A 13,611-nucleotide genomic window follows, 5' to 3' on the forward strand; every position below is an offset into this window, starting at 1 on the left:
GTTAAAACCTTTAACAGTCATGAATATTTATGAAGGCTCTGAAATGAGTGCAGTCACAATACATTTTTTTTTTTCCACTAAAGCATGACACGTTCCCAGTCACCTTTGAGTCAGCTCAGGAAAGAAATATCAAGAATATTGGCACTGGCATTGACCTTTTAATGTCTGTCCGTACTGAACACAGAGAGAGTGGGGAGAGGCAATGTGTTCAGGTAGATAGCTGGGCAAGTCTACAAGGACTCCTCCAAGTCATTTTTTTTTATTTTAAACCTCAAAAGTAGAGTCCCCGAAGACAGAAAAGTGAAAAACCCTCCATAATCTTAATAATTGATTTAAGAAAATATCATATATAAATATACCAGTATTGTTTCAAGCAATGCTGTTCTGTTGGCATTTAAATTATACTCTGGATTGCACTATCCAACTAAAGACTGAATTTGTTCCTTAAACTAACTTTGCTCTAATCAAAAGCAGATCTCAACCTTTCAGAAGGGAGTGAATTCTTGACATACCGGACTGTAATGAATGCAGTTAAATGTATTAACGTAAGCGTCTTGCCTTTGACTTCGTGTTGGCACTCCTCTCTTCTTCTTTCCAGATCTTTTCTATCATAATTCAGGCGCTTCAAGCACATGATCCCATACTGTAAACTGGCCCTTCATTTCAAAACAAAAGACACAGTCAGTAAGGGGGCTAACACGCATGCAGTCATGGAAACTAAAAACAAAGAGAAAGATGAAAATGCACCTGGCCTCCAGGAAGATATGTTCACGAGTCCATAAAGTGGAGACATAGTAGTGTATGTGGAAGGAACTAGCAAATGAAAATAGTCTGGCAATGATGTGAAATTTCAGCGACGATCAAATGTAAACAGCCTACCCCAGTTCTTATGATGGGGATGTTCAGTCGGCCATTTAGTTTGATTTGTCAGGGTTACAAAAAAAGCCACCCTCACCGATGGAAGCTGTCCACCATCTTGAGGTGGGTGCGGAGGTCCTTCTTGGTGAGGTGGTCGAGCATGCGGGCATCCACAAGGCACTCCATGAAGTAGCTGCGGTACTGCGGCAGGCCGAGACACGGCAGCCACTCGTTCCCGATCCACTCGTGGTTCATATCCCCGTAGGCCAAGGTCTGTAACAGAGCAAACACCCCTTAGATGACCCCCTTGGACATTTGTTCCACTTTCTTGAGCACAGTGATGGGCAAAAGACGGGCAGTGAAGTAGAGGTTGATGTTGAATCTCAACTTAAAGCCCCTTGAAGGAAGACCTTTTTTTTTTTAAGATGGTAAGAGATTAGCTGGCATGGTACTGAAACAGGAAGACAAGAAGAACTCAAGCAGAAAATGAGCACAAGCATCCAGATGTATTTATTTTGTGAAACACCTCCACCAGCTTAGAGGTTGAAAGGAGAAAAGACACAGCAAACATGAGACCTCACCTGAGCCCAGCTCCCCTCTTCGTTCTCCTATTGTTTTGGCATGACAGCATGTTAGTACAGGGAGAGAGAACTAAAGGTTAGCCTGTATCTAATCTGTTAGTGGAATTAAAAAATGCATCATAAATGCATCAACCGTGGTAGACGAATGAGGGGAAATTGTTCACAGCATTCATAGTCATTAGTTATTTCTCAAGCATCCAGCATAAAACACTCATGTCATTTAATACAATAAAAACAAGCAAAGAGTGTGTTTGATTCTGAAGCATACACCACAAAGTAACAAGCTCCAAAGAGTTCTGGAAGAAAAGAAACTCTTAAGATTTATGAAAACTATGTCAAAAGTTCAAACTAAAAATCTTAAATGGTTTCTTAAAACACTTTGTAGGTACACTAGATTTATATAAAAAGACTATTGACTGTTCTGTACCAAGGTCTTTTAAAGGTAAATCGACGCTAGATTTAAGAAACATTTAAACATGCTGCATTTTCAAAAGAATTTGGCACAAGCAGTGGAGCGTAACAATAAAATCTGTTTCAATATTAGATAAGCAACATATGTAACTCATTGTCATGTGGAGGACACTGACCGCTTTTGTTGAAGTTGCCATATTCTCCATCTCTTCATGCGTCACCCACACGTTTCCAGATGACTGCGCCAAGAGAAGGAAGAAACATTTTGGGGTTTTGGGAAGCCATTTTAAAGTGTTAAAACTTCATTTGGAGTATTGCTTCATATTGCTACTCTAGAAAGAGCACCACCAGACTAGTTGCTGATATGAAACTTACCACAGTATTTTGGCAGGATTTTTTTGTGTTTTTTCTTTTTGCTTGGTCATTGTTTACTATACCTCTCCATGATTTGTGTTCCCACACTTTACTGTAGTTTTACCGAGGGTGAATTACAGGTAACCAGTCGAAGGGTGTTACTCACGGTGCGGGAGGTGAGGGGGGCAGAAGGGCTGGTGAGCGAGACCATCTCCTGGATGGCGAGGCGCAGCTTGAGACGATGGAGGGGGTTGCTGATGCCAATCTCCCGCTGGATCTCCGTGTCAGAGAGGGCAGACATGATGGCGCCGCTTTTCACGTTGGCACGGCAGGCTGCCACGTACCAGGCCGGCATGCCCACCCACAGCTGGAGAAACACACCACAGAGCAGGGGCTCCATTTAAACGATTATTTTAACTAATTAAGTCCAGTTATTAAATCAATTAAAACATTTTGTTGTTCTGATTTACCTGTTTACAAACATTCTAAGTAGCTTTATTATTATATTTATAATCTATACTCCAGAAACTAAACAATACATGATAAAATATACTTACAGTAAAAATACTACATTAAGACAATCACAATACAACAGTAAAATATACTAAACAGTAAATCACCCTTTACTGTCAATCTGAGACTCTTTTGCTCTTACACTCTTGAGCAGATCCCTGTCTCTCACTGAAGTCTGTATTTCTTTTTGGGGGCACACTGGGCCAGTAATTGGTGCCCCGCATCACTGCGGGTGAGTCCCAGGTCACCACACTCTCCTTCCTCACAACAGCTAGGGTACACAGTTCCCATACTGTACTGATAACTGCTTTCTGATTAACCCCCGGCTCTGAAAAGCAATCATCAGACTGCGGGGTGAGACGACTGCAGGGAGCAGAATGGCAGTGGAGGATGTTGGCTCAGTGGGGTTTCCTGAAGAAGCAGGAAGGGCAGGCTTGTGCATCACCTCCATCAAGGGGTCTTTGACAGAACCTGCCTCACGCAGGCGTGTTTCCATAATGTCAATTCTCGAAGAGAACCAGGGTGGCCTCCATATGATTGGATTTGTTGTGTTGATTCTTGTAAAATTTGTAAGACGTGACCAAACAAAAATATTTTAAACCGTAACCAGCTATAACCACCATAAATAAATCATGACTAACTCCATCCTGTCATTAATTATTTACAAGCTTCGCAATGCAAATACTGGAATAAAAAGACAAAAGTCAGAAACAAAAGCCAAGCTGTGGTGAATAAGAAGAGATTTGGTCATTAAAGGAGGAGGTCCTCATTCCATTGTGATTACCTCAAGCCAGGACACCACGGTGGGTCCATCCCAATGTGCGAATGGAAGCCCCTTTCTCCTGGCGTCTTCCAGCAGCTCGTGTCTAGAGGGGAAGAGAGTAGACATTAGCACTAAAATCAGAGACCATTCAGGCTTGGCTGCTACAGCTACAGGAACCAGATGTTTAATGGTTGTGTTTTAGCAAGATGCCGATGTGGAGGCCTTGGCAAACAAGAGCAAAATCTTGGAATTTGTTAATAATTTATTATTTTAATAATTTATTCTTAAGGTTGAAGATATCCTTCAGACCTGCATAGATGTTTTGGGGGGAGGGTCAGAAAAGAAAACCTATAATTGCAAATTCCAAATTCATAAGCAAAAAGAATTGTGTCCAACTGTAAAATCTGAAATTAAATACTTTCAAACGTAATGCAGTGATTATTAAACATCATCTACATATGTTGACCTAACAGTGCTTGTAAAAAGAGTCAAAGTTAAAGGTTCAAACCCTGATCAGGACTATTGCATACACTCACTGCCTCCAATCTACCCACCATAAATGATTGAGTATATTGAAGCCTCACTTAAAGGTCTACTGTTCAGATCCTGCCATGTGTGTTTATTGTATTGTAAGTCAATAGTTTGTTGTTTATTTTAAAATTTGTGATTTTTGGATTTGAGATTTTGATTTTGATTTTGATGAAATGCTTATGGTACAGCCTTCTGATGGTACCCAAGAAAAGGTGCTTTATAAATGCATGGTCTTCCTATACAGAGAGGATTATCTAAGAGGGACACTTTGCAGCTTTTATAAAATGCAGGAGAAACAAGGCTGCATGCAAATGGAAATGATTGCATTTGCATTTTCTTGACATCTATATATTAATTAAGTCAAGTCTTAATATTAAAGCACAGTGGGAAACCGGGCTTTAGATTGGAAAGCAATTACAGACACAGCTGGCTTTGATGTGTTCAGCAGCCAGAAGAAAAAAAAAAAAGATAAAATGAAAATGAAATAAAAAGCAACAACACACACATACACAAACAAAAATACAGCAAAGAACAGAAAATGGGAAAAAAGCCAACATAAGCAAAATCAGGAATGAAATCCAACCAAAAATAATAAGATGGTGGCTGCACTTACCTCTTTCTGTTAGTCATGAGATAAAAGGGTGAGTAAAAAAAAAACATTAAATTAAAAAAAAAAAAAAAACGAAAAACAAGAAAAGCACAAAACATTATTTTTAATGAGCGGGTTGAAAACTTCCCCAAGCAAAAGTACATGAACAGAGACAGAGATATTCATGTAGACGGTATCAGAAACACGTCTCAGATGGAGAAACACAACATAACAGAACTGTTTTCAACCGAGTCGTTACAGCCAGGGAACAATATTGCCTTGTAAGAACTGATTTACAAGTCCTATGTTACAAAAAATAAAGCAGTTTCAATCATTCACTTGCATCAAGACAGGCAGCAAACAATAAACAGGAAAACTAGTTATCATGTATAAGGAAATCATTCATGCAGGTAGCTTCCAAAGACTGCTTGAACTTTCATTCGGAAGAAGCAGAATTAATCTTTAGAATTTTCAGCAATCAAAATTAAAATCAATGGCTGTTCAATGGAACGGAAACCAGACACACACACAGATGCCAATCAAGTGTGAGAAGACGGACAAACTGTCTATGCAAGTTTAGAAATGAAATCACATGTTATTATTCAAAGCTGAAAGTCTAGTAAGAGTGAATATATAGCACTGACCCACTGCTTTTGGTAGCATGATATAGGGAACTATAGGGAGCAACATCCATTGTTTTCCAGCTAAAGAGTGAAGAAGAGATGGGCTTTACCTTTGGATTATGGATCTGAGTTCACGTTAAGGACGTTTTTTTTTTCCAAATCGAATTAGACAAGACGATCAAAAGACATACAGGATCAAATACAGTAGACTTGAGACAGAAAATGAAGTTTAAAAATCAAAATATTCTAAATATAACACAGGGAATTAAAAAAGTATCTACTGATGCAACACTAGGTCTAAATAACATATACATCAAAAACCCTCAAAATGAAAGATCCTCTAAGATTGGAGAGGCTGATATATCAGCTATTTAAATTAGTCCGTTATTAGGTGGACCAATCTTAAATCTGAGTGATGGATATAGAAAAAAAAAGGAACGTACTTCTTCCTCATCCGCCGGTCGCGCTCTGCTTGTGTTCCCAGTTTCCCAAGAGTGAGGGAATCTGATATGCCCATCTCGAAATCTGAAATACAGGCACATATTAACTGGTTCTCCAATCATTCCTGCAAGTCCTAGTACTACACTTCCACACCACATATTGATACCACTATTGTACACGAATGTTGGCTTCCGGACCTGCACAAAATACGCTACCAGACCCTGCTGTGTTTGCTGCTGTTTCAGTGCTCGGTGTTGTGTCTCATCCTTAACCTCTCTCAAGTGGTGTTTACATAATGGTGTGATGAATGGCCTAATTCACTTCCAATTAGAACTGATATACACTCACCTAAAGGATTATTAGGAACACCTGTTCAATTTCTCATTAATGCAATTATCTAACCAACCAATCACATGGCAGATGCTTCAATGCATTTAGGGGTGTGGTCCTGGTCAAGACAATCTCCTGAACTCCAAACTGAATGTCTGAATGGGAAAGAAAGGTGATTTAAGCAATTTTGAGCGTGGCATGGTTGTTGGTGCCAGACGGGCCGGTCTGAGTATTTCACAATCTGCTCAGTTACTGGGATTTTCACGCACAACCATTTCTAGGGTTTACAAACAATGGTGTGAAAAGGGAAAAACATCCAGTATGCGGCAGTCCTGTGGGCGAAAATGCCTCGTTGATGCTAGAGGTCAGAGGAGAATGGGCCGACTGATTCAAGCTGATAGAAGAGCAACTTTGACTGAAATAACCACTCGTTACAACCGAGGTATGCAGCAAAGCATTTATGAAGCCACAACACGTACAACCTTGAGGCGGATTGGCTGCAACAGCAGAAGACCCCACCGGGTACCACTCATCTCCACTACAAATAGGAAAAAGAGGCTACAATTTGAACAAGCTCACCAAAATTGGACAGTTGAAGACTGGAAAAATGTTGCCTGGTCTGATGAGTCTCGATTTCTGTTGAGACATTCAGATGGTAGAGTCAGAATTTGGCGTAAACAGAATGAGAACATGGATCCATCATGCCTTGTTACCACTGTGCAGGCTGGTGGTGGTGGTGTAATGGTGTGGGGGATGTTTTCTTGGCACACTTTAGGCCCCTTAGTGCCAATTGGGCATCGTTTAAATGCCACGGCCTACCTGAGCATTGTTTCTGACCATGTCCATCCCTTTATGACCACCATGTACCCATCCTCTGATGGCGACTTCCAGCAGGATAATGCACCATGTCACAAAGGTCGAATCATTTCAAATTGGTTTCTTGAACGTGACAATGAGTTCACTGTACTAAACTGGCCCCCACAGTCACCAGATCTCAACCCAATAGAGCATCTTTGGGATGTGGTGGAACGGGAGCTTCGTGCCCTGGATGTGCATCCCACAAATCTCCATCAACTGCAAGATGCTATCCTATCAATATGGGCCAACATTTCTAAAGAATGCTTTCAGCACCTTGTTGAATCAATGCCACGTAGAATTAAGGCAGTTCTGAAGGCGAAAGGGGGTCAAACACAGTATTAGTATGGTGTTCCTAATAATCCTTTAGGTGAGTGTATATCGGAATGGGGTTTACACTAAGTGTGCACAATCTGTGAAACAAAAGGTAAATTTGTTTTGTTTTTGTGAAAAATGTAAAAATCATAGACCATGCAGATGACGTACCCTGGATGGCAGCTGCCTCTTTGCCCATCTGTTGCAGGAATCTCCCTTTTTCCTTCTTGCCAAAAAGGCGGCCGATGGAAGATTTGATGCCTTTCTTCTTGTTGCCCCTGTGCAGAGAATCCTGGCTGCTGTTACTGCTGCTCGTCTGTTCATCCGGCCTGAAATACAGCCCAGGCTCTCAACAACACTCCCTTCACACCTCCACCACTGATTTCACTAATGACAAAATAATATGAATGTTGATCAAAAGTTTTCCAGAACCAACACTAACTGTGATAAATTATGCATCTGAGTATGCGTGGTACAATTCCTTCCTTCTGTACGTTGCTAGAAAACTGTTTTACCAAACCCTGTCTTGGTAAATGTTTGCTTCTTACTTTTTACAATACTCATAAAACTTAAAACTTAGAAACATAAAACTACAGTGTATCTAGGTAACATATACTTATTTCCCAACTGTTTACTCTGGCAACGGCCAGCCCCCTTGCTAACAAAACACTGTTTGATAAAACATCTATCCATTATATTACATGTCAAGGAGATTATAGCTCACTTTGACCACAAAGACACATGTTGATGCTTCCAGTGTATCTGTGTGTCGACACTGCAGGTGAGAGTGATGGAGATTTACCCTCTGCCGTCCTCCAGGCTGGTGGACAGCAGGCCGTGTCCAATGTGCTCCAGACGGAGACTGCGTGGGGAGGAGGGGGGGGACGTCTCGCACTTGATAGTGGCCTTGTCCTCTCGTGCCTCATCTCGAGACACTGGAGACTGGGATGAAACACAATGTCATTATCACAGACTTGGCAGGTCACAGCGCAACTCTCAGAGCCTCAGACCTCAACCCACAGGGGGCTGTACACCGAAAACAATGTCCCCGTAGAAAAGTCACACCAAGCTGTGAAGTGCCACATGCATCTTTCACTTTCAGTATAGTTCAGAAATGTAGGGGTCCCTACCCAAAAGTTTGAGTGTTTGTTTTAGATTTGTACGAAATGCAGCAAACCACAGTGCCAATGAAAACAGAACATATTACCCTTGTACTAGCATCCTTACGTTGGCTACCTGTTTCTTTTAGGATTGATTTTAAAGTGTTATTATTGGTGTTAAAGGCTCTTAATATATGTCAAATGATTTGTAATTTCATGTACCAAATCGCACACTCTGATATTCCAGTGCAGGCCTCTAAATGTTCCAAATACAAGAAGTATGGTGAAGTGGCCTTTTATTATTATGCACCGAAGATAAGAAACATTCATAGTTTTGCGGTTTCTTGACAATGTTTTTATATTAGGAGTCCACTTGAGTTGTTTTATTGTATATTTGTTTTATTGTGTTTATTTGTATCTATTCATTATTTTCTAAATTAATCTTTCTTATTCTATTTAATCTTTTTTATTAGAATATTGTCTATTCTATTTTTATCATTTCTATAGGTAAAGCACTTTAAACATCTTATGTATGAAAGGTGCTATACAAATAAAGTTTTTTTGTATTATTATTATTTAGTAAATACAAATATATTTCTTGTTTTCTTGTTTATACCCTACCAATTTGGAATCCACAATTATTAATCAATTCTGCCCCCTGCCAAAACTCTTGTGGTTAACAGAGCAGGGATGTTGGAGCCAAATGCATGAATGTGTCTTCAGGTGACCTGCAGGAATCACTGATGTGCGACTGTTGTGAGAGGGAACCCCAGCCTATAGAAGTCCACCAACACCACCATTTTTTACATATATAGTATTTCACATAGTCAAAACAATTGCACATTCCATCAGAAATATGACACCAGTAGATTTCATGGTATCAAATTAAGTAAAAAAATAATTAAATCTGCACTTACAAGAACTTTCCTGCGGTGTTTCCTTAAATCGCTAGGCTGATTGCATTAAAAGGAAGCAGACACAGGCATACACACAGTTAAAAAGGAGAACCTGACAGTTACATTGCAATTGATGTGCTGAAGCAAAACTTGTTACTGAAAAGGAAAATGATCTCACTGTACATTATTCTTGTCAGAAATGAATGAATCCTGAATGAGTAACAGAAAAGTGTAATATGTTTTTATCTTCACTAGCAATTCTTCTTCAAATGTACTGAAGGTAACAAGATAAAGGTCCCGTTAATATACAGTACCTCCAAAACTATGATTTATAGATTAAATGTTACCACTTTGTAAATGGAAAGCAAAAGGTAATCTTGGTGGGAAACAATAATCTAAGGAGAGAAATATCAGTGAAAACATAAGTACAATAGGAGTCAACAAAATGTTTTCTCCAGCAATCAATGTTTGTTTTGTAAGGACTGGAATTGTTAATAAACAATTCTACAACACTATATAAGTCCACAAAACAGTTTTCAAAAAGCTTTTCTCAAGAGTATTCATACTATTAAAAAAACAAATCAAAGTTAGAGAAATCTTGCGGTGGGCTTTCTAACCTTTAGGCCAGAGTGCTTAAAAGATCATGCATTAACAGTTGCCCAGGCCAGTGTCTGGGTTGCACATGGTGGAAGGTGGACTTTAGAACCACAGTGCTCCATTGGGGGTTCCACGCCATACCCTGCACCCTTACCAGCGTCATGATGCCCAGCTCGTGGGCAGTGGTACGGGAGGAGAGTTTGGGGGTGGAGCGGCCGCTGACGGGGGGCGAGGAGCTGGCGAGGGACAGGGCGGTGACGGAGGTGGGGATGGAGGAGCGGGGGCGCAGGGGGGGCATGTTGAGCCCGTCCATACTGCTGCTGGTCACCCTGTTCTCGATTTCCTCCGCCCGGAGCTCCGCGGACTCCTTCTCCTCCTGGATCATCCTGCCAAAGCCAGCACACACACACAGGGGAGTCAGGGACTACCATGGGGATCATATGCTCATGGACAACCATGGTACACACCAAGGGATGGCTGTATTAGACTTAGTATGTAATGGCTTGACTGTGTGGATGGACATAGTACATTCGAGTGTCCAATAGGGCTGTATGCTCTTAGACGGCACGATCCCCATTTTAAACCTGGTCTCTGTTTGCGTGGAACAAATTTAATTCCTTTATGGCACCCAATTTTTTATAAATACTCCAAATTAATAAGCAACCCCGCCGCAACCAGGTTTGGCTGGTAGTTTTGCTTCAACTAACTCTTCTAAGAAATCCTCATAGAAATGAAGCACTTTTGAACAAAGTATGCGCTGCTGTAAAATATCTCGTAAGCGGAATTATGGGAATGAACTGTCTTACTGTTGACAGAGTAGCAATACTTTCAGATTGTTCCCCAGGTAACACAGTGAGTCGTCAATTTAAAACAAATTATATTGATCTAAAACATGACAATGACAGAGGAATTAGTGGGTGTTAGTAAAGAATTACCTGGTGCCAAAGAGCACATCAATGTATACACATCCTCCAAGTGATTTTATTGATCTTAAAAATGCTTTCGCTGAAAGCCTTGTGTAGTCTTTCACAACATTGCAGCAATTGTGTGTTTTTTCCAGCACAAATGGGTTAAACAGCAGCCACTGAACTGAAAATACATACTGTGGAAGATCGAGTTATGCAACCCAGACTGCTGCCATAAATAAAACATCTCCTTTGGACGCCCCAGTGAGGGAGGAGAGGGTTAAAAATATTGTGAAATGTACTGTACTCTTATCAGATGGAACAGCTAGTGGGTGATTTCACTATGTATGTCAACATTCAGAGCTTAATTAATTCCTGGCCTGTATGCTCGCATCACGGTCTGATTAACTGCATTTAATGAAAGCCAGTAGTGTATTCCATTTAGTTTCATCATAATAATCACAATAAGGAGTAAAATGTCTTTTCAGCTTCCCCCCAAAATACTCCATGATCACAGCTACAGACACATCCACAGCTCACTTTGTGAGCTCAGAAATTAATAATAATAATAATAATAATAATAATAATAATAATAATAATAATATTATATTGTATTATAATGTATGTATTTATTTATTTTAGTTTTTTTAATTTGACTCGCCAAGCAAAAATGTCCTTTGCAACCAGCTTCCTTTCAGGACAGCGAGGACATCAGTCTCACTTTACAGCTCAACCTGTGAAACGGAGCTGGCGATCGATCTCATTATTGCTGATGTATTGAAAACTCTGGAATTGAATCCTACATCTGATGTAAATATACCTCTTTTGGTCCAAGGTGTCAATACTTTTTTCAGACTTTTATTCCTCTTCATAAGCACTGTTATTTATATTTTATATATATATATTCTTTTGCTATATCCAGCTTGGAAAATGTATATTATAATAATAATTATTATTATTATTATTCAATACAAAATTTTGACAGTAAAATTAAATGGCTTATTACCGATTCTGTATCTAAACAGAATTCAGATTCAGGAACATTTTATCTGAATACAGATATGCAACAATACGCTATGTAAATACATATTTACACAAATTACATATTAATTTCATTTTCTATTAAATTAAAAACATATAAATAACTGGCAAATCTATCTATGATATTGATATAGTTTATAACGTTGAAAAAAGACGTTGATCTTTAAATTTCACTTGGTTTAGAGAAATCCGCATTGCAGTATTGGTCGCCAACCTTAAGGGACTTTTAAGGTTTTAAAATCTTGTTACAGTACACGTTGTCACATCGTCTTATATTAAGCACCGTGACTAACTTGACATTTCTGCCTTTAATACAAAAGGGCCTTCAGAAACAGATACTGCACAAAAATATGGGTCAAAACGGCGCAATTTCATCAGGAAAATGGTTAGCGGATAAGGAGAATTTGATGGGAGAAATTACAGCACACACTGCTGGATGACAGAAGAATTAGATTAATTATTACAACACACTGTGCCCAAGCATCTCTAAGTAGTTGTCTTCCTAACACTGAAATATGAAGAAGGGTATATATTTCTTTATCCGGACGTGTCTGTCTTTAATGTTGCATGCCTGGATTGTTTGGCAACTGCAGAGAAAAATTCAAATTCCACGCACGGCAAAAATTGCATTGTTGTCAGTTCTTTTGAAATGAGTCCACTGAAACGTGTGTTGAATATCCTACTTATTCATTTCTAAGGTCAGTAGCCATGTATTGAATAACCTAAATATGAAATATAACTGCTCCCCCCTCCCCACAGCTAGGCATATTGACATCAATGTGTAAAAGCAGTATGGGGCAACAATTAAACTCCAGGAACCGTTAATGGGAAAAAAATTTAATATAATGCTTTCTGCAACTGCCATAGTAAAACTTTTATTAGGGCTTAAACTAAAATATATGTATCTGTTTTTTCATCTCATAGTTAGTTCATAATATGCAGCTTAAATTTCAAAGAATATACAGCAGATACATAACTGTCCAATCCATTCTGACATGCACTAATACACACAACCCCTATCGCTCGATCTTCAGTACAGGCTTAAATCTCTGTGTGGTCCCATGACAGTCCCCAACAAACCCATCCGACTGCTTGTTTAAAGCATAATGAGGGAGACTTGGCACTGAAGCTACAGGATAGAAAGCGCTACGAAGAGTCTCTTGACATTAGCGCTGTGAACAAAAGCACAAATATGCATTTTACATCAGCGCCTGTGGGGGCTTGAGTCACGTACATTGGCAAAGGTTACTGACTCAGCCAGAATGTGCATTTCATCTATGAATCATTCATTTGTGATGTGCTCTCCCTTTTAGACCTGCTCGGCCTCTGATGAGACCGAGACCCGGGTCCTTATGAAAAAGGTCTGTCTTCAGGGATGAGGGATTTTGTGCAGACATGCTTCAGAGCTGCCTTATCTGGGAGCGTGGTTTGAAGGTTGTGAGGAGACATCAGAGGCTGATGCAGTTCCTATTAGTCCATTAGTGAACAGTGAAATAAACACATTCTACATTGTTGTGTACCATTTTAACGGATAGGTACACAGGTAAATCATACTGGATACTGAAGAAACCAAAAATCAGGCAATCTTTACTTTATTTTTTAAGTAGAGAACAATGAAATATTTGATAGGTATGATTTCATGTTTTCTAGCAAAATGCAGATCGTTTTTTGCTTTTTAACTAAGAGTATGACATTAGAACTACATTTGTTTTATTCATGCCTCAACTATCAAAATGAGCTTCTTTAAAACAGCACCACTTGGCATTCATTGTATCAAGTGGTATCATTTAAAAAATTTCATTGATGCATAGATCCTTGTAGGCTCCAGTTACCGAAATGCCTCCCCCCCCCTACCCCTGGTAAAATCAGCTTTGAACATGTGTTTGCTTTCCCAGCACTGCTGAACTA

The 13,611-nt window shown here is 39.6% G+C and overlaps 1 protein-coding gene across 10 annotated transcripts in view; it reads right to left on the reverse strand.

The window, feature by feature from the left end:
• The window catches only part of ppfia4 (PTPRF interacting protein alpha 4), a 125,784-nt gene that overhangs the window by 14,349 nt on the left and 97,824 nt on the right, over positions 1 to 13,611 (reverse strand). For 5 of the 10 annotated variants that reach the window (XM_066703675.1, XM_066703676.1, XM_066703674.1 and 2 more), the window contains exons 15-26: positions 9,912 to 10,143; positions 9,182 to 9,217; positions 7,967 to 8,106; positions 7,336 to 7,493; positions 5,667 to 5,748; positions 5,245 to 5,304; positions 3,502 to 3,583; positions 2,371 to 2,571; positions 2,027 to 2,089; positions 1,440 to 1,466; positions 956 to 1,131; positions 559 to 656 (exon numbers count right to left, since the gene is read on the reverse strand). In XM_066703675.1, coding sequence (XP_066559772.1) covers positions 559 to 656; positions 956 to 1,131; positions 1,440 to 1,466; positions 2,027 to 2,089; positions 2,371 to 2,571; positions 3,502 to 3,583; positions 5,245 to 5,304; positions 5,667 to 5,748; positions 7,336 to 7,493; positions 7,967 to 8,106; positions 9,182 to 9,217; positions 9,912 to 10,143 — 1,355 coding nt within the window. The remainder of the gene's footprint in view (positions 1 to 558; positions 657 to 955; positions 1,132 to 1,439; positions 1,467 to 2,026; positions 2,090 to 2,370; positions 2,572 to 3,501; positions 3,584 to 5,244; positions 5,305 to 5,666; positions 5,749 to 7,335; positions 7,494 to 7,966; positions 8,107 to 9,181; positions 9,218 to 9,911; positions 10,144 to 13,611) is intronic. The other 5 variants (XM_066703683.1, XM_066703680.1, XM_066703678.1 and 2 more) reach the window with 3 other exon arrangements.

The sequence above is a fragment of the Amia ocellicauda genome, chromosome 5 (assembly GCF_036373705.1).
Source record: "Amia ocellicauda isolate fAmiCal2 chromosome 5, fAmiCal2.hap1, whole genome shotgun sequence".
NCBI classification, from domain to species: domain Eukaryota; kingdom Metazoa; phylum Chordata; class Actinopteri; order Amiiformes; family Amiidae; genus Amia; species Amia ocellicauda.